This window comes from Neofelis nebulosa, chromosome 1 (assembly GCF_028018385.1).
Source record: "Neofelis nebulosa isolate mNeoNeb1 chromosome 1, mNeoNeb1.pri, whole genome shotgun sequence".
NCBI lineage: Eukaryota > Metazoa > Chordata > Mammalia > Carnivora > Felidae > Neofelis > Neofelis nebulosa.
The window spans coordinates 29,297,334-29,324,432 of NC_080782.1; the positions used below are offsets into that span (position 1 = coordinate 29,297,334).

The 27,099-nt window shown below is 36.7% G+C and overlaps 1 protein-coding gene across 5 annotated transcripts in view; it reads right to left on the reverse strand.

The window, feature by feature from the left end:
• Window positions 1-4,677: 4,677 nt before the first annotated feature.
• RANBP3L (RAN binding protein 3 like) overlaps window positions 4,678-27,099 on the reverse strand; it is a 286,469-nt gene continuing 264,047 nt past the window's right edge. For 4 of the 5 annotated variants that reach the window (XM_058717609.1, XM_058717619.1, XM_058717599.1 and 1 more), the window contains 13 exons: window positions 26,998-27,037; window positions 26,423-26,500; window positions 25,307-25,381; window positions 23,503-23,574; window positions 23,001-23,140; window positions 19,542-19,645; window positions 18,066-18,150; window positions 14,761-14,863; window positions 14,276-14,400; window positions 12,537-12,657; window positions 10,969-11,111; window positions 7,758-7,947; window positions 4,678-5,480 (listed from right to left, as the gene is read on the reverse strand). In XM_058717609.1, coding sequence (XP_058573592.1) covers window positions 5,437-5,480; window positions 7,758-7,947; window positions 10,969-11,111; window positions 12,537-12,657; window positions 14,276-14,400; window positions 14,761-14,863; window positions 18,066-18,150; window positions 19,542-19,645; window positions 23,001-23,140; window positions 23,503-23,574; window positions 25,307-25,381; window positions 26,423-26,500; window positions 26,998-27,037 — 1,320 coding nt within the window. In that variant the 3' untranslated portion in view covers window positions 4,678-5,436. Of the gene's footprint in view, window positions 5,481-7,757; window positions 7,948-10,968; window positions 11,112-12,536; window positions 12,658-14,275; window positions 14,401-14,760; window positions 14,864-18,065; window positions 18,151-19,541; window positions 19,646-23,000; window positions 23,141-23,502; window positions 23,575-25,306; window positions 25,382-26,422; window positions 26,501-26,585; window positions 26,963-26,997; window positions 27,038-27,099 lie in introns of those variants that run through there. The other variant, XM_058717635.1, reaches the window with a different exon arrangement.

The window sequence follows — 27,099 nt, forward strand, 5'->3', positions numbered from 1 at the left end:
TTTCTCTTCTCACTATTCCAACACTGTTATAGTAAGGATTTCTAGAGAGGAAACAGCATGAGCAAAAGTATGGAGAATGAAATAGCAGTTCTGAATTCCTAAAGAATTTAGAGGGAGGCAAGCAACAATGAAAGGTGAGGCTAGAGAGGCAGATTACTATAAAAGGTGGATGAGTGTGTTGATAGCAGCACTATCAACAATAGCCAAAGTATGGAAAGAGCCCAAATGTCCATCGATGAATGAATGGATAAAGAAGATGTGGTATATATACACAACAGAGTATTACTTGGCAATCAAAAAGAATGAAATCTTGCCATTTGCAACTACGTGGATGGAACTGGAGGGTATTATGCTAAGTGAAATTAGTCAGAGAAAGACAAAAATCATATGACTTCACTCATATGAGGACTTTAAGAGACAAAACAGATGAACATAAGGGAAAGGGAAAAAATAATAAAAACAGGGAGGTGGACAAAACCTCATAATGAGGTGGACAAAACCTCATTATGAGAAAAGACTCATAAATATGGAGAACAGAGGGTTACTGGAGGGGTTGTGGGAGGGGGGATGGGCTAAATGGGTAAGGGGCATTAAGGAATCTACTCCTGAAATCATTGTTGCACTATATGCTAACTAATTTGGATGTAAATTTAAAAAAATAAAAAATAAAACAAGTTAAAAAAAAAAGGCAGATGGGGGAAAGACATGGAAGGTGTTATATCAATGCTTAGGAACTTGGCTTTTATGCTGTATATGCTAAGAAGCCACTAAAAGGGGAAAATGACATGCTTAGCTTTGCAAATATTATTTATGAACAGGAATTTCTTAGAAGAAACAAGCAGAGAATAAATATCTGAAATATACTCAACCTTATTAGAAATTAGAAAAATACGGGGCGCCTGGGTGGCGCAGTCGGTTAAGCGTCCGACTTCAGCCAGGTCACGATCTCGCGGTCCGTGAGTTCGAGCCCCGTGTCAGGCTCTGGGCTGATGGCTCGGAGCCTGGAGCCTGTTTCTGATTCTGTGTCTCCCTCTCTCTCTGCCCCTCCCCCGTTCATGCTCTGTCTCTCTCTGTCCCAAAAAAAATAAATAAAAAACGTTGAAAAAAAAATTAAAAAAAAAAAAAAAAAGAAATTAGAAAAATACAAATTAAGGTAATTTCACTGAAATAGTCTTTCATATCCACTAGATTGGCAGAGATTAAGAAGTTTTGCCAATCTTCTAAATTATTTGAAAGCTATTACATCAAGGCTTTATTAGGCTAAACATTCCCAGTTATTTCAATAACTTCTCCAATGCCACAGTTTCTAAATATCATCTTAGAAACTTTAAATGTGTTCATGTATTCCAGTTTGTCCACTCCAAGTCTGATGTCAAAAATCATGCAGTACTGTGGGTATGATGTATTCATTGCAAAACAAACAAAAGTGCTTGCATTCATGAATTTAATATGAGTTTCAGTACCCTCAAACTACTAAAATAATCTGTAATGTTACTGAGTTTCAAACTCAAACCCCAGGTCTGGCAGTCCCGGTGTACTTTTCTAGAGTAAGCTTACCCAACCACCTGGTAAACACATCTCAAGAAGTTTACTTGTTTTCAACATTTTATGGGAAAAGTTCTATATCATTGTGATATTCACAATTTGAGGATTTACAAAGCTTAAGATGCATCCTTCCCAATCCCTAGATCCCCCTCTAACTCACTTCATGTACATTCTGACTCCATGAAAGATATACACCCCCGCCCCTTTTCTTTAATGGCATCCACATACTCTAAGACTTGCATAGGTTATTAGTCTCTGGGGTCAAAGGGTTCCTGGCTTTGGCAGTAATGGATGTAAAATAATAGTTTAAAGAGAGAACATTTTGACGGGCCATAAATTAAGCTGAATAACTTGGTAAAGTCTAAAGTCCTGTTGAAAGAGAAGACTGTTAAGTTTATTTTATATATATATATATATATATATGATATATAATTAAATATAATGTTAAATATATATCTGATATATTTGGGAAATATTTAATAAAATTTTAATAAAAGCAGCTTCTATTAAAATCTAAGAAGATGTGTGCTTTGAGATCACCTAATAACTTATGAAAATGATTATCATTGTATGATGATCTCTTCATGTTAAAGAGAGGTCAAAGTATGTAGAAAAGCCAAAAAAGGAGGTTAGATGAAGAAATAGGACAAACAGAAACTATAAGATGTTTCTACTATTATCCAAAATATTACTAAATATTTTCATAAAGATTGTAAGAAGGAATAGTACAGTGGACAGAAAATGATTTGAAAGTCACAAGCTAAATACCATGTTTCTGCTGTGAGTAACCATGTCGTAATCCAGAAATTTTCACTCTTTCTCTGCCTTCCTGATATTCTAATACTATTTTTGATTCTGTTGCACTGGCATTAATGTATAGACAAGTAATTGAAGTAATCTAATTTTTTTTTGCTTGGTATTTGCAGAGAAGTTCAAGGAAAATCACAGAAGGAAAGAATGAATTCAAATTATATTAAAATGTTTGAGGCATTGAGAAAACATTGCTCTATCTCCACCTTAAAGTGAGGGCAAGAATGAACATGTTAGGAGGATAAAGATCTCTGTTCCCTGCTTCACTTTAACAATTTAGTGCAATCACAATGTTCCCCTATTGGCTAAGATCTTATAGGAAAAGAGAACCAGTTCTTCAATTTCTTCTCCAAATGTCTTCCTGTTTATGTTAGCTTCTAAAGAAAATTTTCACTATGTTCTGCATCAGGGGCACTTTTTGGGATTGAAAAAAACGCAACCAACTTTAAAATTTGTTTTTCCTTTCTTTTTATTCTTTCATGCTAGAGCTATTCTTTTATTTTTTTAACCTTCTCTCTACCTTTCCTCTATCATTCTCTCACATTAACTTTTTCTTTTCCATTTCCTGAATCATTGCTTAATTTAGAAGTAAAGGATGGGGGCGCCTGGGTGGCTCAGTCGGTTAAGCATCGGACTTCAGCTCAGGTCATGATCTCGCGATCTGTGTGTTCGAGCCCCACGTCGGGCTCTGTGCTGACAGCTCAGAGCCTGTAGCCTGTTTCAGATTCTATGTCTCCCTCTTCCTCTGACCCTCCCCTGTTCATGCTCTCTCTCTGTCTCAAAAATAAATAAATGTTAAAAAAAAATTAAAAAAAAAAAGAAGTAAAGGATGCTGTATTTCTTCCTCAGTCACTAGAAAAATGAATTGGCTTCTCTTAGTAGCTCACTTTTTCACTAAGTTATACTCAGTTATAGGGAAGGAACAAAACTCTGAACAATTTATATTCTAACCAAATTATGGTTGAAAGAGTTAACTCAACTTTCACATGCCAAACTAAAATTTTCAGGCATTAGTTCAGGTTTTAGTGTATCTATATGTATCTATATATAATTGCTTTTATTACTGTAAAAGGTATTGTAACAAAATAACGTAACTTTGAAAAATTGTGTATTCACATGTCTACATCCAAATGAATATTGTTCTTCAAAGTAGCGTTTAGTGAAGTTAGACCCATTATTCCAGATAGATGTCGTCATTGTTCAAAAACTTTTCAGAAATCATTTTGAAACTGTAAATCTTATTCCCTAGTTATGGACTGAATGTTTATGTTCTCCCCCTAAATGTCTATGTTGAAGCCCTAACACCCAATGTGATGGAATTTGGAGATGGGGCCTTGGGGGATAATTACAGTTAGACAAATTTATGAGGGAAGGGCCCTGGTGTAATGGTATTGGTGTATAGGAAGAGACCCTAGAGAGCTTACTGTCTTTCTGCCTGTGTCCCACAAAGAGATCCTGTGAGTAGCCTACAACCAAGAGCAGAGGCCTCAGAATGAAACCTATTTTCTTGGCCCTTTGATCTTCGACTTCTCAGACTCTAGAACTATGAGAAAGAAATGTCTGTTGTTTAAGCTGCACAGTCTGCGGTATTTTGTTATGGCAGACCGAGAAGAGTAAGATGCCTCTAACAAGGGACTATTTAAGAGTGATGATCAAAAGTCATTTTGAAGTCATGGGGTGATCAAACTTGATTAAAAAGTGAAGTATGGCTACAAGCACTGAGACTACTTTTTTGTGTGTAACTCATGAAGTATCTCTGAGACAAATCTCAAAAGAGGAGCATCAAAATTCTGTTGCACGATTGTTAAAATTATTACAGTCTACCATTATTATGGTACAATTTGGGGGCGCCTGGGTGGCTCAGTCAGTTGAGCATCAGACTCTTGATTTTGGCTCAGGTCAGGAGCTCCCAGTTCATGAGTTTGAGCCCTGCGTCGGGCTCTGTGCTGAGAGTGCAGAGCCTGCTTGGGATTCTCTCTTTCCCTCTCTGTGCCCCTTCTCCATTCATGCACTCTCTCTCTCTCAATTAATTAATTAAAACAAATTTTATTATTAGATAAACACTTGTTTATTTGTTTTTGAGGGGGGAGGGGAGTGAGAGAGGGGGGCAAAGATTCTGAAGTAGGCTCTGCACTGACAGCAGAGAGGTTGACGTGGAACTTGAACTCATAAACTATGAGATCACGAGCCAGGATCAAGAGTCAGATGTTTAACCCACTGAGCCACTGAGGTGCCCCAATAAATAAACATTTTTTTAAAAAGAAAAGATTTATTTGGCTATATGTATGTATAAAAAAAACAGGCTCTATACAGCTACACCCATAAAATATTAATGACAATTTAATTACATAAAGCAAAGAACGAGTTAACATATTTTACTTTTGTATACTTACTGTTTTGTTACATAGGTAATGTATTTTGTTCATCCCTTCAACAACTATTGGATGCTGACCTGGAATCAACCATATACAAGGTACAATGGATACAGGTCCAAGAACAATACTAAATTTAAAGAAATTCATACCATGAATATATAATCTTATAGTATTAGTAAATCCAAAGGTTAAATGAAAATACTCATTTCCCAGAAAATAAACACGACTTAATCAAATGTTAGCATGCAGTTACAGTGTTTTTTGAAGAAATGACTGGAAATCTTTAAAATGTTTGTTTTATGACCAGACAGTGTATGACTGAAAAAATAAATATCTTAGTTAGATATTTATCAAATCCAGAAATTTATTTTAACTATGATATCCACCAATGTGATGAATAGTCCAAATTAGTTATCAAACCCTATTCTAAATTACCTCTTCAAAAATGATAAATTTTGAACTTCCTAAGTCCATGCATGTCTTAAATTCTTTCATTTTCTCCACAATAATCAAAATGTAAAACCTTACAATTATTTGACTACATAAGAGAAAAATTTTAATTGCAACAAATTATGTTTTATGAACTTTGCTATAAAAACTCTTCAAGGGATGAATAGGATCTTCTCATTTACTTAAGATGATTTAGGATTTTCAGTAAGGTGATCAATCTTCTTGTAGATATTGTCACATTTATAGTAGATAGTGCTCATGAACAGGCAACCGACTGTCTGTGGGTCCACCTCGAAGGATCTGTGATATAAATTTAAAATGTTAGAAAATGTTACATTCAGATTAGATTTAATATTGAACACAACTGAACATGAATATGCATGAATTTGCTTACAGGTGATGAAATGCAAAATGTAGAATTTACATTTTATATGTAACATTTGGAAATTTGCTAATTTTAAATTTTAATTTTTTTTTAACGTTTATTTTTGAGACAGAGAGAGACAGAGCATGAACAGGGGAGGGTCAGAGAGAGAGGGAGACACAGAATCTGAAACAGGCTCCAGGCTCTGAGCCGTCAGCACAGAGCCTGATCCGGGGCTCGAACTCACAAGCCATGAGATCACGACCTGAGCCAAAGTCAGACACTTAACTGGCTGAGCCACCCAGGCGCCCTGAAATTTGCTAATTTTAAACATGATATTTCAGATAACTAAACCCTTCCTTAATTCATGGGAAACAAAGTTTAAAAAATTGGACTTTTTATTGCTTTCATAACAGTTCAGCATTTGTATGCATCGCCTCCTGGAGAAAGTACTAAGTGAAAAGGGAAAAATGGCGAGGAAGAGGGGTTCATATGGTTGACATTTATTTTCCATTATTTCCATTGTTTCTCATTTTGTATGAAGGTAGTTGTATATTACTCTTTCCTAAAATGGAATATAATAAAATATAGACTTCATAAATGTGACTTTTATTGATGAGAGAATTTTGCCATTTAATCCTTATTTCATGTTAACATTTCTAATAGATACCAATTCATTTTCCAATAGACCCTATTTTATTATTGACAATACAAACGTTATAAAAGATGATTTTATTTATACATTTCACACATTTTGAAGAATAAGAAACTATTTATTTAATAGTGACAAGAAAAATCATATTCATTTAGTTCTTTGGCTCACTGAGTCAAGCAATCTATAATCCTGATCTGCATATATTTAAAAAAAATTTTAATGTTTCTTATTGAGAGAGACAGAGCATGAGTAGGGGAGGGGCAGAGAGAGAGGGAGACAGATTCCGAAGCAGGCTTCAGGTTCTGAGCTGGCAGCACAGAGTCCAACGCAGGACCTGAACTCACAAACCTTGAGATCATGACCTGAGCCAAAGTTGCATGCTTAACCAACTGAGCCACCCAGGTGCCCCCTGGTCTGCATATTTTGTACATTTTGATTACATTTTTTAGTATTAGGCAAAGGAAGATATTTCCTCAAGTTTTACACATGTGCTTTGATAGATTCTTAAATTATGTGTGATTAAGTTACCTTTAAGATTTAAAATAAATAAAAGTTGGAAAAATGCTTGCTAACACACTATCTTTGTAGGTATGTCGCTCAGTTCTCTGTAGAACAGAATTCAGGCCTAAATGAAACTATTACTGAAAATACTTGGCTCCATTTATATAACAAAGCAGGACTTATTATTTCCTAGACAATCTTTTTCTCCAAAAATAATCATAAGTTTTTGTTTTAAATCTACTCACCAGGGCAAGCACTGAAACCTAAAAATCTGATAACTACTGGTTCTATTTTAACCTTGCTCAATTCATGAATCCCGACAAAAAAATAGTACTTTTTGGCCTATGCAAAAAAGGTCCTTGAGAATAAAGCAAATTCCAAAAAAAGGAGATAAATAGGAGTTTCAGTGTTTCAAGCCAGCTTTGCCTGGTGGATCCATTGTAATATGTTTATTACATTTAGGATGTATTTATAAAGTTCTTCTACTATAGCCAATAATAGGAAAATGAGAACAGGTGAAGAGAAATATGAATAAATAGGTAGTTTCAGTGTATGAATGTAATACTTTGTGGTATTTTTATTAAATTTATGCACAAGTGACACACAGGCATCAAAATGAGGATGACTTTTGGTAAAATCCTAATGGAGGCCACACATAGAAGGCAGTCACTTTCAAATCCACTCCTCTGATCCAAAGAGCTAGGACTCTAATTCCCATCCGCTTTATTTTTTTTTATAAAAAATTTTTATTAATTTTATTATTTTACAGAGAGAGCGGGGGGAGAGGGAGAGAGAGAGGGAGAATCCCAAGCAAGCTCCACGCTCAGTGCAGAACCCGACACGGGGCTCCATCCCATGACCCTGGGATCATGACCTGAGACAAAATTGAGAGCCAGATGCCCAATTGACTGAGCCACCCAGACGCCCCCTCATCCACTTTAAACATACCAGTTCCATTAAAAACAACAACAACAACAACAAAACAATTTCATATATTAGGATTGTGTAGAAGATTTCTTTCTTATACCTCCGACCTAACAAAACAAAAATTATTTACCTGATCTATTCTTAGTTGCTTTGATGAAATCATCCTCATCCTCATCACAGCTTTCACAGTTTAATTGTTGGAGGATTGTATCTGACTGGCTTTCCGCTTGGTTTACATCTTCCTGTTTACCAAAGCTTCGAAGTGCAACGAGCCGATGATGTATTGCCGCATACAGATACCCTGTATCTTTGGCACTGGCCTGCATGAGGAAAATTAAGTTGTTAAGAATATAAATAACTGAATAATAGCCACGTTTTAGAGATTTTTAATCTTTCACTCTTAGTAAGGAAGGAATTATATGGCAGAAATCTAGGATATAAATAACCCTAAAAGTTAAAGGGTAAAAAGCCATACATCCTGAACCAAACAAATTAAATCCAAAAGTGAATAATTTTATAACAGGTCCCTATTTGTGCGTTTTAAACTGAGAAATGAATTTTTTTGATGTAAAATTTCTACTTGAATTCAAGACTATCCCTCCTCCGCTATTTTACACCATAGAAAATTATAGGGTTCGGTGAATAACAGACCTCCGCTTCCTTTACATCACTTTATTTAGACATCCCAACAAGCCTCACAGCTCTGTGGAAAAGCAGAGCTCATTAAAGCAGTCTAATATTGCATCATAGAAGTCAATGCGCTGTCCATTGTGCCACAGAGCCGTCCTTATGATATTGTATCATTAACACGTCATAAGTCTTTGCTTTCAGTACTTTTCTATGCTATTTTTAATAGTTGCTGTTAATATAAAAAATGGTGGTAACAATCACATTTGTATAACATTTACGGTTACTACGTTCTTTTTTTATTCAACACTTACAACAAAACTATGAGTTAGTCATTTATTCCATTTATATTAGCAAAAGCATTTAGCACAAGTATTCAATTTATACTTACTTCCCACGTCCCTTTACAGATGAGGAGATATGGCTCAGAAAGGTACAATGATTTGCCTGCATTTACATAGCTAGTCAGCAAATCTGCTGGGCTCGAATCCCAGACCTTTGTCATCAGAGTCAGTGCTCTTTTAAGGTAACATAGCAGTGGTTTACATTTTTGTATCTTTTCACAATATCAAAGAGAAGGTGGGTAAATTATTCTCTTTGCTAACCCTCCAGAAAGCTATCAAACTTTTCAAAGCAAGAACAAACTACATGCCAACTGTTTGGGAGAAGGGTCTTCAATTATATTTTTTTCATTTGCACGTTCTTAAGTTCCCTTAATTACTTTGGGGCAAAAAATAACTATAAATTAAATAAAGTATTTTTGTTTCTCATATTGTGCTAAATAATCTATAGAGGTGTTGAGTAAATAAATGTTGACTCTTGACTGATTTAATTTTTTACGTTATGTGCAAAAATGTCATTTTTCTTTAGTACGTTAATAAATATTGAAAGTATTTAAAATATAAATGCTACTCTGCCACCTTCACTTTCTAATATTAAAATTTAAATATGCCTTTCATTAGTCAATATATTGCCTTTGGCTAAATTCATTTACATATATTCACTCAAGAAATTCAGAACAAGAAGTTAAAAATAAAATCACAATGACATATTTTTCGGATAACAAATTCTCAATGCTTAAAAAAAGTATAATTCCCAGGAAGTACCATAAGAAAATGCTGGCGAGAATGAAAACTGGTTCAGTCTATCTGAAGAGAAATTTGTCAAGACAAGTCAAGCCTTTTCCCAAGAAAATTAACACGTGTACAAAGAGAATTCCTCACATCTTTCTTGTAGAATTTATAATAGTGAAAGACAGCAAATTACATAAGTATTTAACAAAGCAAGATTAATGGAATAAATTATGGTGCAGAATAGAATTCTTTTCACCTTTAATGACTATTTAATGACATGAAAACACTCATCTTCATTGATGAGTGAAAAGGTTACGCATGTGTACTTCATAGTCAAGTATTAGCTATCGAATCTACCCAACCATTTTATAAAGTGTATCATTATAATCTTTATTGGGCAGATGAGTAAAATCAAGTTAAGGAATCTATATAACCTGCCTGAAGATCATACAGTTGGCACATTATATACATATGTACACACACACGTATGCTGAAATGACAAAAATGTTAATAGTGACCATCTCTGGGAATGGAATTTGGGGTGATTTTTATTTGCATTTAGCAAACTAAATTTGGTTTATTCAGCAAATATCCTACAATTTACAGGGTCAGTGTGGGTCAGACATTGAGCAGCAGAATCTCATCATAACTAATAGTCTCAATCTCAGTGACAGTGGCAGCAGGCTGCTTTACTCACTGAAAACCAGGAGATCCAGCCTGGCAGGATATCAGGTATTGTCTGTCTCCCTAAATGGTAAACAGGTTTTGGGCATTATCTTACTCTAACATCTTAATACTCAGTATCACTTATACCTAACAGTGCACTTATTGGTAGTTAATAAAACTTTTGGTTTTTCATCACTGGGCACTTGCCAGCTTTTTTTCCATTACTGTATGGAAGTTCATTTACTTGCATTGTTACTTTCCGCCTGAGTCACGTAAGTACCCAGTCTTCTCCAGTCTTCTGGGTCTCAGCTCATGTGGGAAACCTAGCCTTTTTTTCTAGCCTGATCCCTGCCAGCTCTCTCTCTCTTGTGCCTGGATTTTGTATTTGAGGTCAAGCATTCCTGCTGCCAGGAAGAGCTAAAGCTGTGCTCCCATCCTGTTACCTTGGCGACTGACACATGTCCAGAATTGGAATTTGCTGTTGGACTGGTTGTTTTAACTTACTAGCCCTGTGTTTTTCCATTTCTCAGGGGGTCCTTTCCAGTGATCTCAAAGCCTTCTCAGTTTCAGCATTCAGTGTAAGCACTGGGCTATGTATTCCACTGGACTCCTAGGAGCCAATCTTGACAACGGTCCCTTTGGTAACTTTGTAAGATTGTTGACATAATTTCAATGGAAAAAAAAAATGTGAAGGTTTGAAGCATATATCAATACAAATGTCTTGGGACACATGCCAATTGGTTACTACAGATTTTGGTGTTAATCTGTAAATTTCATTTAAAATTTAGGTCTCATGTTAAACTGTAAACAACCAAAATAAATGGCTGGTTGTTGTTGGTTTTTTTTTTTTGTTTTTTTTTTTTTTTTTTTGGCCAATGGTGCAAGTTATTACAATACAGTGAAAAAAAAATTAGCAATTGCAGAGATCTATAAATATAGTAGGATAATCCTCTATCACTGAAATTTGTTACTTACCTGAATTAAAAACACTTTGATGTTATAGTCTTCTAAATCAGTAGCTGTTATTCGTAAATTTTTGTGGTTCGCTCTTTGAATCTCCATTTGAGCCCAGAGTTTGCTATTGAGAATCAGCCTCAGGCTGCCTTGATTGCGCATAACTAAAATAGGAAGGTGAATATATAAGACTACAGAATAGTTGATTCCTTAACCTTCCCCAGGGAACTTGCCATTTTTGAAAGTAAAGTAAATCCTCTAGTTGTTTTTCAGACTGTATTTTCACTATTAAATTGTAATTTGGCTTGATTATAAGTTGGTTTTCAAATTGGCTTTACTAGGTTGGAAGACCATTTTTAGCTTAAAAGCTGGAATTATTTTTTTACTATAATAAACAATGATTACAATTTTAGAATTCTTTTGAGGACTTAGTGGTCTGAAGAATATTTATCCAAAATGGAGAAAACAGAAGCAAAACCTTAAGCATTCAAAAAATGGAATTAGCTAAATAAATGATGACATGGCTATTCAAGATAATATTACAAACCCATTAAGAATATTAAAGAAAGATCATTACTGATGTAGAAAGGTGGTCATGGTATATACTATGTAAAAAGTAAAATCAGGTTACACAACATTGTAAATACCATGCATTGTAAATTTTGGCAGGCAGTGGCCAGAGTGGCATTGAACAAGAGTAGAAAATAACTAGCACCTGCCTTGGGAATAATACTTCGTTGGGTTATTTAGAAACCTGTTTGCCAGTTATAGAACTGAAAACACGGTTCCTATTCTCTCAGTGTGAATTCTATTCCTTACTGGTTTCTTGAGCTTGATATCTGAAACTCAATAAAAATCCATATACATGGATCCCACTTCTTCCAGTGGTTCCTTCCACAGCTCTGATTGCCCAATGTTGGCCAGATCTCTGCCTATGCTCACTTTCGGTTTGGGCCTCTGAACAATGCCCAGTGTGTCTTTTCAGATGCCAAAAACTTTGAGAGCCTCTCAGTTTGACTGACTCCAGATTCCTACCATCACTATGGATGTCAGTAAACACGCACAGGATTCAATAACCACACACCTTAATTTCCTTGGAAACTGACTTCATCTCGCCCCACACAACATGCTTAGAATGCCAAGAATAAACTATAGGGCAAATATCCTCTTTAGGAAAAACCATTTTCCCTTCAAAAATATCATCATATTGCTTTCAATATTACCGAGATTACTATTTAGGGGTGTGCTGGGCTGTGTCATAGGTGCATTATCTCACTGAATTCTCACAATTGCTCAATAAGTCATGGAGTACTACTATCCCCATTTTAACCTGATGTAACTAGGCTGTGGGGAGATTAAGTAACTTGCCCAAGGTCACCAATTAGTCAGTGATAGAGGCAGAACCGAACCTGTGTAGTCTGACATCAGAGCCTGCTCTAAACAGGAAGATCCTACAGCACATTAGAAACAATATTGTTTTCAACAGTGATTTGTTGACTATTTTATAACACATCTCCAGAAAATGATGTGTGCCTATTGGAAATTTTACCCTGAGAAATGGCAAGTTGCTTTACAAAATGATTCCTTACTTAGTCTCGACTGGAATGTTCCACAGTCACTGCTTGCTGTGTCATTCAGCCTCAAAGCTCCTCTGCCCCTTTCAGTCCAGGACTGTGTTGTTTTGTTGAATATAAAAAGCTTGCAGTTGATCTAAAGGACAATTTTTGAAATGTCAAATATATAAAAATTTATTTTAAAATTATTTCTTTCTATGCTACAACACTTTTATTTGCCTGATTTTTACCAGAATAACCTTGGTTAATGATTTGTAAACCAGCTTAAAAAATTTATTTAACTTTTAAAACATATAATTGTTAAATAGTTCAAATATCAAAAAGCAAAAAGATGTACAAAATGAAAAGTCCTTCCCAACCTTTGTTCTTCATCTGTCGATTTCTACCCCCTGTGATCAGGTGATCGCTATTGCTAATATTTTGTTTATCCTTCCAGAGATATTTGTGTTTATATACATGCCAGTGCCTATGTCCCCTATTTTTTCTATAAACATTAGAATATCATACATACTTTCTGCATCTTGCTTTTCCACTTAACAAATATATTTATATGTACCACATTTTAAATGAAATTTAATGTTATTCAAGTTAAGTAACTTTATTTGTAAGTAAAGGAATAGTGCAAGTATTTGTATGCCTAAAATATTTCAAAGAATGCAGCATCAGAACTAGGGTACCATGGAGCACCATACTATAATTTAATGCTTACCAGCATTAAATATTACTGTGGTAAAGAATCCCACATGACTTGTTAAAAATATAGCATTCCAGAGCCTCACTGCTAGCAGTTACTTCAATGAATTGTGGTTAAACGTGATCTGAGAATTATGCTTTGAAGCACACTTGTACAGTAAATGTATCAGTAAACCATGGGAGAAGAGAAGAGAAATGGAGAGATTTGGGGGTAAAAACAGATGGATAAAAAAGAAAGGGAAATCTGTTCCTTGTTGGAAAATGACTACCTTATTTCATGTGCCTACACTGATGGCTACGTCACTCAACATTCAAATCCTATGCATGATACTATATACTACGTGTGTGAAATTCTTGCTTTATATGAAATTCAAAACTTATTTAAAAGAACTTTTCAAAGGAAACCAGAATTTTTTTTATCTTGAACTGAAATCTATTCATCTTATCATTTAAAAATGTCCAGTGTAAGTAGAACTTTTAAATCACACAATAATAGCACTGATTTGGGGTGCCTGGGTGGCTTGGTCGGTTAAGCGTCCGACTTCAGCTCAGGTCATGATCTCACGGTCCATGAGTTCGAGCTCCGCGTCGGGCTCTGTGCTGACAGCTCAGAGCCTGGAGCCTGTTTCAGATTCTGTGTCTCCCTCTCTCTCTGCCCCTCCCCTGTTCATGCTCTGCCTCTCTCTGTCTCAAAAATAAATAAACGTTAAAAAATTAAAAAAATAATAATAATAGCACTGATTTTAAAAACAGGCATGTAAAGTATAAAATGTAGGTCTGAAGTTCTTTTAAGACAGGGTCCCTGGCTGTCTTCTTTCTAAGAGACTAATGTGGATGGTTGTAAACCCAGTAACACATTTTCCTGAAAATTACCCATACAAAAATAAGAATACAACAAAATATTGGCTTAATCTTTGGAAGTGTCTAGCATGTTTAGTTAAGCAGCTCAGTCTTCATGAAAACTATACTTCTGCCTTTATTTTTAAAGGTGCTTCTGCTGATAGAAACTTGGTTTCGTGTATGTAAGTGCTCCCAGAAAGAGCAATGTGTGATATACAGACCTTCAACACATTATGTTCAGCTTCCTCCCCTGTTACAACATCAATTTTCTGCAGCAAGCATTTGGGTGATGGCTTAGAAGAGAAAGCAGCAGCTGATTCGATTAGGGATATATTTTTAATAGAGTCTGTTTGTAAGAAAAAATGGGAAAAGACACGTAAAGACCCCATTTTCTCTACTGTAAAAGTTCCTTGTTGTCCCCATTAATATACATGTCTCCTTAGCTTTTTATAATAATGAGTGTTACCAAAAATATGAAACTACTTGAGTTTAGATAAATCTCTTTAATGATTCCTCATATCCTTAAGTAAAAAAAATTTTAATGCTTATGTATCATAGAACAATATTTTCTATGCTTTAATCTTTGACAAAAAGTTTTAAAGTGTTGCATTACTGTTTTGTATTTTATAGCTATTGAACAGATGACATGGAAACACAGGAAATATAATAGTTGAATCAAATTTTTTACAAATCAAATAATTCTTACTTGAATTTAGAGAGTTGACAGGAAATTCTAGTACGGATTTGAATCGTTGTTCCTTGGTGTATGAATCATTTTCAGGTTGAGATTGGGTGAGATGTTGAATATCCTAGGTGAAGGAAAAAGATGTATTACTTAATTGTATACCCATATATCTGCAGTAAGCCAAAAGAGACCTTTGTTCCACTTCAACAGGGCAAATGAACTCAACTGCTCTGTTTTTGTTTTGGACTCCCTATGTGCTGAATGGGGAAATCCTTCCTATCATCAGAGGACCCTGGTTCTCATCCTCAGGAAGCATAATCTAGTTACCACCAGCTTATTTCAGGTGGGATCTAGTTCCAGGGACAAAAGGAGAAGGTTTAGAGACCAAAAAGGAGGTAGCAGCTGTTCCATGCTCCCACCAGACTAACCTGATGCCTAGAAGGAGACGTAACTATCATTTCTTTTCTTTTTGTTTTAATGTTTACTTATTTATTTTTGAGAGACAGAGAGAGAGAAAGAGCAAGGGAGGGGCAGAGAGAGGGGTGGGGCAGAGGATCTGAACAAGGCTCTGTGCTGACAGCAGAGAGCCCGGTGTGGGGCTCGAACTCATGAACCATGAGATCATGACTTGAGTCAAAGTCGAACGCTTAACCAGCTGAGCCACCCAGGTGTCCCTTATTTCTGTTTTAAGGTATTTCAGTATTCCCAGCACTTCACTTTATACCCACTTCATATGAATGAATGAATAAATAAAGTTGTCCAAAGAATGCACTAGTTGTCTCAGAGCTCATCTTTACAGAAAGAATTGTAATTTTTCTCCCAAGACAATTTATTTTTTTTAAGGATATTCTTTTTTAAAATGATTTGTCTTTGAGAGAGAGAGAGCATGAGCAGGGGAGGGGCAGAGAGAGAGGGAGACAGAGGATCCGAAGTAGGCTCTACACTGAGAGCAGAGAGCCCGATATGGGGCTCAAACTCACCAACCATGAGATCATGACCTAGCCAAAGTTGGATGCTCAACCGACTGAGCCACCCAGGGGCCCCTCTCCCAAGACAATTTCCGCCAACAATTGCCTTTAAGGCTGCACACATGGGGCTTTGTGCATGTGCTATAATCAAGGTCTGTGAAAAAAAACGGAGTCATTGCCATGCCATTTCTGATACTGGAGAGCCCCCTGGAGAACAGGGAGAATTGGAACAGTACTTCAGAATTTAGGTTTCTATCTTTTCCTTTATGAACTCAAAATTCTTCCACATTATTTAACTGGACATTAAGATATTCTGTTAAAATCGGTAGAGTTGGGTGTGATTTTTAAAAAAATTTTTAATGTTTATTTTTAAGAGAGAGAGAGAGAGAGACAGAGGTGAGCGGGAGAGGGGCAGAGAGAGAGGGAGACACAGAATCCAAAGCAGGCTCCAGACTCTGAGTTGTCAGCACAGAGCCTGATGTGGGACTCGAACTCAGACACTGCGAGATCATGACCTGAGCCAAAGCCAGATGCTTAACCGACTGAGCCACCCAGGCACCCAAGACGGGTGTGATTATTTCCACTTGAAGAAAATAAACACTAAGGCTCAGAAAGTTTAATGACCCCCTTGAAAAGCACATGGTCAGCAAACAAATCAGGAAGGCATTCTGACCACCAAATCACAAGGCCACAGGATTATAGGATTAACTAGAGGACAAATACAAGTGATCTCTATAGCTCCTGCTGTCCTCAGATGTTATCAACTTAAAGAGACAGGAAGTACAGTTTCCTTCACAAGCCAGATTTAAAGTGCCCATAGGAAATATACGCAAGTACCTCCCTAAACCAAATTTACAATCCCAACTGTAGTTCATTTGTTCAGGGATCTCTCTGTCTCCCCTTAGATTATAAACACCTTTAGAGCACAGTGGCTCCCTTAGCTTTGTATAACCACTTACCCAGATGTTTTTCAATCCTGGTTGTACATTCAAGTCACCTAACATCTACCCTCACCCACAGAGACTCTGATCTAATCTGTTTGTGGAGATGCCCTAAGAAATCCTTTAGTGGCTCACCAGATGATTGTTAACACACAGCCAAAGCTGAGACCAATGCCAGTGCTTTAGATGTCATGAGAACACAAAACATGTTTGTTGAATTGAATTGAATGTTAAAGTTGATCCTGTGAGGCTTGGGAAATGTTTTATTTGTGTCTGTGACATCTTATAGAAGCTGTGACTAATCTAGTGCCAAATTTGGGAATAAATGGTTTGGAAGAAATGTGCCTGAATGTATTGCCCAGGACTTCCTCTAGAAGTTGGTCGATTCTGGTTCAGATTCAAAGAGGTGAGTCAATAGCTCTAGAACTGTGGAGTTGACTTTCATCTTGAGAGTGAAGGATGGTGCCTCTAAGCTGAAAAGCTATGATACTACTCTTGGGATTGGGGTTCGGCCTGAGGCAGGTATGGCATAAACAAGGTCTTCAAAGTGATTGATTTGTGAAAGCCCTAAGAAACTTAGAATAGACTGACCTCATGACTTGGTCCTTTTGTTATTCTGAGCCTTTACACAGGTTTTAAAACCTTTGTAGCCTCCTCTGGATCCTCCATAGAACTAGTAGCCACAAGATAAACTGGTCACCTTGGCCTATGTCAACCAAGACCCTGGTCTGGGTGAAAGCAGCATGAAGGTGTGATGGACCAGGTGCACAGCCTTCACTTTGCTGTCTGCTTCCCTGCTGTGCTTTACAAACATGCTCTGTGGAGGATGGGGCAGCAATGGCCTCTTGGAGGAGGATGCTTGATATTAGATAAGGATGATAGTAATACTAGTTAGGCATTTCCATTTGACAAGGATGTTTCCCTAGGCAAGTTAAAGTCTTATTATTTTCCTCTTAAAGCTAACAAAAAAAAAAAGTTATAATGATGTTTTTCACTATAAAAGCTCTAAGGGGAGGGTTGCAGTTAATAAGAAAAAATAAGTAAATAGTTTTAAATGCACCATGTTATGAAAAAGGCTATCAAAAACCTACATTAAAATATCGTTACCAGTTGAGCTTGTCTATTGCAGATGATTCTGGGATTTCCATGCATACCTTCAGTTTAACACACGTGAAAGAACTATTTAATATTTCTCATCAGTAATAATGTTATAATTATAGAATCCCCTTCCTCTGCGGGTTCCTGTCTATTATTCTAACAACTAGAACTTGCTTCCCAATAACCCATTTTCAAAGAAAATGTGCCTTTGAACTCAGGAGTTAAAGTATGATCCAATTTAACATTGTTTTATTAATTTGCCTCCAGAAACTTGAAGTGACAGCTTTTTATATAATAGACACCTTTGCCAAATTCTTACCAAAACTCTTTCTACCATGTTCTCTCCAAACACGAAATCAGACCTGCAGCTTTTAAAAGAATACTTCTCTTCATTTGGCTGACATCTAAGGAAAAGAAATAAGCATTTGCTATTTAAAATATATGGATAAAGCCATGTTAAACCTTAACACATGAAATAGTCAAATGGTTTAGTAGATTTATGTAAAGCATAAAAACATCTGTTAACTCTTACTCATCTGCAGATATTGAGAAATGAAGGGAAAACTGAGATAGGTACTTCCAGGGATAATATTTAAAATATTTCACAGCTGTGACAGTGCTAGTTGAGACCAGTCCAAACACGTGTCATGCCCATCACTCTTCAGGCCGTGTGATCAACCAGGGGCTGCCCAGCCCTTATCTTCTTGCTTTTCCAGCACAGCCTCTGTCAGTCTCTAATTTCTACTCTCCTCCTCCCCAAGTGGCCAATGTTCTTAGCCACCAGAGACCTCCAGAGCAAAGGCATGACCAATGCATCTTGTCAGTGATACTTGAATGTGCATTTGTCTAATTTGGGTTTTTCGTCCTGGAACTTTTTTTTTTTTAATGGTAAAAGTGTTCTGCATGATGAGAAACTCAGACATACAGCTGTCTATCTGTAGGCTGATGTACTCCGGGGTCCACATTGCATCCCTAGTATGCGCTGTAGGTGAGCTCTGTGGGACCCACATGGGCCCTAACCATGTGAGTCCGTTTATGTCCATGGCTTGTCTTAATCTCCTCTCAACTCAAACCTGCCTTCATGCTTGATGATACCAGGAAATACTTACTTTCATTGTGCACATTTATACTGCTTTCTTTTGTTGTCTATCCAATGTATGTCAATAAATAATGAATAATAATTTAATATTCAAAGTAATTTAAAAAAGGGGAACATCAGAGAAAAGGTAGAAAAGGCTAAGCTAGCAGTCAGGTAATTAATTCCCAACTAAATAAAAATTTAGCTACACAGTTTTGAAATATTCTCACCCAAGTCAATGAAAAAGTAGAAATAATCCAATATTAATAGGATAATCTTTATATATTAGAGATATTGGGAAAAGCATTTTATTTTTAATTTAAATTTATTTAATCCAAGTTAGTTAACATATGGTGTAATAATGATCTCTGAGTAGAATTTAATGGTTCATCACTTACATATAACACCCAGGGCTCATCCCAACAAGTGCCCTCCTTAATGCCCATCACCTGTTTAGCCCATCCCCCCCACCCACCTCCCCTCCAGCAACCCTCAGTTTGTTCTCTGTATTTAAGAGTCTCTTATGGTTTGTCTCCCTCTCTCTTTTTATCTTATTTGAAAAGCATTTTAAACTTGTGTTCTTTATAAAATCTCAAACAGAAATCTTGACAATTTATCTGTGCAGTATCAGAAAGTTATTTTTCCACAAATGATTATAATGGTAAAAGAAAGCAAGAATAAAAGGATATCCTCTCTGTGTCCTCAGCATTAACTTACCCTACTGATGTAGCACCTAAACAATTCTGTTTAGTAGTCAGCAGGACTGAAATTCTGGTGCTGGGTAATTTTTCACCTAGCAAACAGGAGCTCCCCTCAGAAATCTGAAAGACAATCCATCAGAAAGTTCCTTTAAGTTGCCTTTAAAGGAGCATCAGACAAGGAAACAATAGTTACGGTTAAATGTATTGAAAATTTACTGTGTTCAAGTACTACCCTAAGCATTTTGGGTACATTATCTCATTTACTCCTCACAACATCTCTCTATAGGTTGTATGTCTATTATCCACATTTTACAGTTTACAGATGAGTAAACTGACCTAATGAATTTAAATAACGTGGCTAGGCTTGGGCAGCCAGGAATGGGGTTGATCTTAGAGCCAGGGTCTGACACCAGAGACTGTATACCTAGCCATCATATTCAGAAATCCCACCTCCTTTTGTTACTTTTATCTTTTTGGCCACATGGAGTTAATTCTCATTTCTAATTTAGCAGATATATCCTTCAGGACTGTTTAACACCCCAAAACACCCTAAGAGCTTTACCAGCACAGCCACCAAACGTTGGAGAGAATCCCATTCATCTCTTCATCTAGAAATTTTTGACTGGTAACTTAATCAACTAGTTTGTCTGATGTATATACATATGCACATTACCTGACTAATGTATAGATGAAGGTGCGAGCAATTTTTTTTATTAAATGTTTATTTTTTTTTTTTTAATTTTTTTTTCAACGTTTTTTATTTATTTTTGGGACAGAGAGAGACAGAGCATGAACGGGGGAGGGGCAGAGAAAGAGGGAGACACAGAATCGGAAACAGGCTCCAGGCTCCGAGCCATCAGCCCAGAGCCTGATGCGGGGCTCGAACTCACAGACCGCGAGATCGTGACCTGGCTGAAGTCGGACGCTTAACCGACTGCGCCACCCAGGCGCCCCTTAAATGTTTATTTTTGAAAGAGAGAGAGAGCATGCCAGTGAGCCTGCCAGTGGGGGAGGAGCAGAGAGAGAGGGAGATGGAAGGTCTGAAGCAGGCTCTGCACTGAGAACAGGAGAGCCCGATATGGGGCTCAAACTCAGCAACCATGACATCATGATCTGAGTCAAAGTCAGAGGCTTAACTGATTGAGCCACCCAGGTGCCCCCAGGTATGAGCAATTTTAGAACCAGAAGGAACCCTATAAATTATCTGATAGAGTGTCCCCAATGTTTTCTACACCTCACCCTTCCCCCAGCAGGGATTTGCAAAGATGTTGCAAGGAGTTCATATCTTTAAAGGTAGATAGGGTCTGTTTCCACTTCAATTTCATATCAATCAATAAAAATAATTTTTAGCATTTTTCCCTTTATAACAGAATTTGAGAGCTGAGAAATATGTATGAAGAGAATACATGCTGTTGGTAAGCAAAGATCAAAGTGCATGCCTCGTGACTCGGTCACTCAAATGACTTAACTCTCAGCCAAAATGTACTTTTATTCTTATGTACTTAAAATATACTCCTATGTAAAACAGTACATATGCTATATTATATGTATAGTGCATAAGTGACCATTGATTAATGACAGAATGAATGAAAATTGCTCTGATTTTATATACAAGTTAATAAGAAACATGAAAATAATAGTTCTATGAAATCTACCGAGAGATAATTTTCACTAGATCTATAAATTACATTTTGTCAGAATTCTTACATTGCATCATTATGCTTAATACATTTATTCAAGAAGAAATGCTTGCAAACAATAGCCTGAAAATTTCTCTTATTCTTTATCATTTAGGAAGAAAATACAAGAAAAATATTAATAAACTTTATTTTTAAAATATATAATGCAAAAAAATAAAAATAAAAAAATAAAATACATAATGCAAAATTTCAATAAGCCATGCCAAATAAGAAATATTGATTTATAACATGTAACAAAAATTTTAATCTATAATTTATAGTATATACTGTTCCAAAATCATATGCAATATAATAACATTTAGAAATTAGTCAACATATCATACTTTTTTTACATACTTTAACACAAATTAAACAACATGCATCATTTCTTAAATGGATAAAAGTAAGAATTTATGTAATATGGTAATGATTATTAGATTATATTTCAATGAAAACTTTTAACAATCTACTGATTTGAAAGTTTTTTGAGAGAGAGGGTGCAAGTAAGCGAGGGGCAAGAGAGAGAGAGAGAATCCCACGAGGGGCAGAGAGAGAGGGAAGGAGAGAGGGAGAGAGAAGCAGAGCTCGGCCAAGTGGGGCTCATGTTTTTACGCAAAGCAGGGCACGAGCTTACAAACCGTGAGATCATGACCTGAGCCGAAGTCAGAAGGTTAACCGACTGAGCCACCCAGGCACCCTGGTTTGAAATTTAAAACATGGTTTACTTAAAACTCATACCATATACCATGCAGAAATGATTAAATGATTTTTAAAATTCAAAATAGGTCTCATGAAGTCATATCTTATAAAAAAAGGATTTGAAATTATAAAAATATTGTCAAATGCTGACCAAGTTCAACTCTCTGACTTCACTGATAGAGAAGATTGGGTGCTTTGTCCAAGAATGTAAACACAGTTAGTGGCAGAGGTAGGATTACCACCCATCTGATGTTTTTTTCATTGCATTGATGAAATGGCTGGTATTATCAGCTTCCATGTGTCACTCTCTCTATGTTCAGTATGGAAAACAAAACAAAACAAAACAAGTGACCAACCCTCAACAGTTTAGCTGGAGACGAACGAAGGATGGCATTACTCTCAAATTCCAACCTACTGATTTTGGTACCATTCCTCTCAACTATTGGCTTCTGGAAGACACAGCAACAGAATATCCCCAAACCCATATCTGCATGGCTTGAGCAAAATGACAATCTCCCTAGAAAGGCCCACACTGAGGAATTCAGTCAGCCACAACAACTGGAAGAGAGACTTCTTCTCTGTCTTCAGAAGCTTCCCCAGCCCTCCCAATTCCCTACCCTGTGGGGGTAGTTCCCTGCTCCCATTATCCATGAAGGTGGGTCTGGATGGATACCTGGCGTGACCTCAACTGGCAAAGCCACACTAGGATGTCAACCAGCTGGAGATGCTGGAAGCCCATGTTCCTTTTTCGACTTCTGACTCCTGGAGCTGGCCACCTCATTGCTCCCCCTATTCTCACGTGGGATCAGTGCACTGGAATAAGACCCCAGAAGTTTCTACCCCAAGGGACTCAGTTTTTCAGCTTGGGGGAGACCACAAAACTAGTTCCTAGAAACTACTCTCCAGTTTAAGAGGACAAGTTGAATAAGGTTACTGAGGGCTTTTTGCTATAGTCTGGGGTGTTTCTCCAGCCTGGCAGTGACCTCAGCAACAGAACAAAAGTCAGGCAGCCCCTAACTTTGGATGTAGGGCCCACAGCAATCTACTAAATGAAAGACGGAGAATTTGTGTCAGTCCTGCCATTGGAGGTTCCTTACCTTATTTTTTGTTTTGTCTTTAATCTTGCAGGATTCCAAGGTATCGTGTCCAAATGTTTTTCTTGCTTTTTCACACCTTTGAGCTTGAGGTGGTTGCAAAATAGCAGGTCTTAGAACATGTTCGGAATGTTTCACGGGACCTTAAAAGAACAGGATTCAAGAGTCAATATATCTTTAGGGAAATACTTCTTCCTCCATATTTTGACCAATGTAACGCTTATTTTCTAAAGTCATCATTAAATGAGGGGTTAATGTTAACTAACCAAAGTCAAAATAGCCAATGAATTGGTTAGTGCTTACTTTTGGCCTAGATTTTACCCAATAACCAGTCATTTTGACCATGGGACTTGGCTTACCAAATATATTTTTTCATGTTTTGTCACTGGGTCCTACCTCCGTACCCCAACACACACACACACACACACACACACACACACACACCAAATTAAAATATAAATGGTAAAATGTAAAATTTCAGAGGTTCTTGTAATAAACTACATACCTTGTTCTGCACTGTTCATATCAACATTCCTTTGCACATGAGTTGATGTCATAAAAACATTGTTTTTCTTCACTGTAAGAAAAACAATTTAGAAAAATTTAAATCTAAGAGTGTCAGTTTCTACATGATTTGGGTTTTAACAGTCCTGTCTTAAGCTCACCAGTAGATGTCACTGTTGGCAGTGTGCTGAGAAGGCAGGTGGGCTAACAATGACTGATGGCAGTGAGTTTTGCCACATAGTTCTGTTTACCTTCAGAAATATAAGTGAAAATTGGGCCACTAATGGAATAGGCGGTCTTCTCTAGAATCATAAAAATGGGTACTGAAAATGAGTACATATTATGAAATCTGATGATAGTGGTCCCTATGTGTACGTTAATATGTATTTCTTATAAAATGTTATGAACCTATTAGCAAATTCTGCCCCTTTCTCTACCCTGGTGATACCTACAGACAGAAGATGACTGTTATGCTAGGTGATTTTTCTATGAGGTGTGTTCATAGCATGAAAAATATGGTGGTAGCTGCAAATGCAGAATTACTGTACATTTCAAAGAGATCATCTCTTGGTTGCAAACTGCAGAAACAGCAACCTTCGAGCATTTGATTAGTGGAAATGAGAAAAGAATAAGAATTGCTTCTTCTAAGTATTATAACATATTATAAATGTTGGGGTAGAATTGCTTCTCTAATTCAAAGTGCAACTAAATGGTTTATGATCTTTATTATTGAAAACGAGCACCAAAGGGCCGTATAAAGTTGTACTATTTTTCTCCATTCCAACACCACCAACATACTGCACAACATAAAGTGGAATGATGTTTACTGATATCAATGTTCTTTAGTCTTTTTGTGTATGTGTGTCTAACTTAAGATACTAATAAATCGAAACAGTTATTCAGATACTTACAGCCATCCCTTTATTTTATGCACAAATACAATAAAACAAATTCTCTAGGCTAGGACCCCAATTCCTCTTAATGTCTGTAACTTGTCAGTGAGGTTTAAATGGGGTATATTGATCTAGAAAGTATTTATTCTGTATCTGAAAGTTATCTGACATATATGTTGCTCAGCCATGCTTGGAATTATTAATAAGAATATAAATTCGTTAGTTTGAGAACTCTGTGGCTCCCAGGTAGAGAGGGATCAGTTGAAAGGAAGCGAATAGTTTGTATTTTTTTAGTTTCTTAGTGGCAAGATTAACTTGGAAAAGGCAGCTGGTTGTTCAGTAGAAACAAACACAAAAAGAATATAAATCATAATTTTTATGTAGAGAATGTTCCAACCATCTCAAATATTTTGTAATGATAAAATAGATCTACTTAGCAAAGCACTACAAATTCCAAATCAAAAGAAGTAATGTTTTAATTAGTGAAAAGTTTAAAAGGGATCATATTCTAAACCTTAGAATATCATCTAAAGCATAAACTTTAGAATAAGAATCTGAAGCATAGCTGTATATTTTGAGTACCATAGCTACCATGAACCATACAGATGCACAATAATAAGTGAAATAAAACAAGTTCCTCTGTATGGCTGCCTTACAGAAAATATTTTTATCTATCATAAACATGAAATCCTAAAAAAATTCAAGTTCAAACTTTCTACCAGAAACAAACAGGATTTGTGGAGTTGGGATTCATAAGGCATTCTTCTAATCATACTTGGCTAAGGCCTCTATTTTATTTTCCACTAAAATGCCAGCATTTTATAATAGCTGAGTAAGAAAGTTCACCATCAACGAGAATGGATTTTGAAAAACCAGAGTGTCAGGCTTGAAGTTCCAGAAGCTGTTTATTACCTGGCCCAGAAGGAGGGAAGGTCGGGAGGTCAGTGAAGGATGATGATCTCATTCGATTCTGGGACAAGGCTGATGCTAGAAGCAAATTGCAAACTAAAGTCAGTAAGGAGGTTGGTTTTTGTGTGTCTTTTTATTTGAACTTTTGCTGTTTCAGAAAAATTTCTAAATCACTAATTTAGACAAGATTTTGTATGTTTATCAGTAGAAATAAAATGTGGCTGTGGTGAGAATTATAAATTAATTTCTATTCAGACCAATAAATATCAGAGTACTCAGCACGTGTAAGACACTCTATCAGGCAAGAAGATGACCCCCAGGAGCTCACAGTGGGAAGCAGACACGCACACAAATAGCTGTAGTACAAGGCAGGGGGCAATGCGGTCATTTATAAAAGGGATCACCAATGAGCTTTGAGTGGAGAAGAGAGGCAAACTAAGTTATGGATTTACTCCGAATACGTACACGATGAAGTTCTTAAAGTGTTCTTTTGAAGGCAAACATCTGTTTGTTTAAGTAGGTGGTTACTTAGGGAGAAATGGCAGTTTCCTCTAATTACAAAGCTAATGCATACTTAATGCAGACACTTTGGAAACACAACAAAATATAAAGAGTGGGTAGAAAACCCCAAATCACCTGTAATCCCATTACCTAAGACAACCACTGCTGACATTGTGGCTTATGTCCTTTCCATCTTTCATCCAATGTTGATAAATTGAATTTGTACATAGTGACTCACTATACAATCCATTTTTAGACTGCTGTTTTCATTCAGCAATTTATTACATTTTTTTTTAATGTTTATTTTTGAGAGACAAAGCACGAGTTGGGGAGGGGCAGAGAGAGAGGGAGACACAGAATCTGAAGCAGCTGCAGGCTCTGAGCTGTCAGCACGGAGCCTGACTCAGGGCTTGAACTCACGAACCATGGGATCATGACCTGAGCTGAAGTTGGACACTTAACCGACTGAGCCACCCAGGGGCCCCTCATACAGCAACTTATTATAAACATTATCTGATGGGTAGACTTTTAAAACATTTCCATCTGGAAGGCTTCTCAGTAATTTCACACTCGGAGTAAACATAACAGTGAACGGCCAACAGTCAGGTCTATACCTACCTCCTTGAGACTGAAGATGTGTAGTATGCAAAGTAAAAGATGAAGACCGTACGCGCTTTCTCAGAAAACCATTAGACTCTGTAAGAAATTCAATGTGAAGGGTAAAATTGCTTGGATAACAAATTATCCTCAAGCAAAGATATGGAAAGGCAAATAGAATTACCTCTTGCCTACATAGATCATCATCTGATAACATGTTAACTCCTGAAGCACAAGTTTAAATACTGGGGGTAACAGCTTGGTGATTATAAAGCCGTAGGCATATCATCCTAGTAAGAACAATTAGAAACAAGTGGCTTCAGCAAGAAACTGCGTACGAATTTTGAGATCGTACAGAGAATGTTTTTGGCAGGTTGAGACACAGGCAATGGGGAAACAAGGGAGTTTAGTGTCACTAGGGTCAGGTTCTCAGGACCTACATGTCATCTGTCAAAACAAAAGCCACTTTCCTTTCATGTTTAAACACAAGAAAAACCATTACATTTTACACAGTTGTTGCCACATGTCTACATGCTTGTGCCTGCTTATTTTCTTTGTATGCAGATTGATTTTGAAATAAGGATGTAAGTCATTACCATGTTCTGCTGCTTCGTACAGGGTGTCTTCTGCAGGTCTCTGGAAAGAAGCAAAGCTGTCAATGAGAGCTGAGTACTTGCTGATTTTAGGTCAGAATTCCA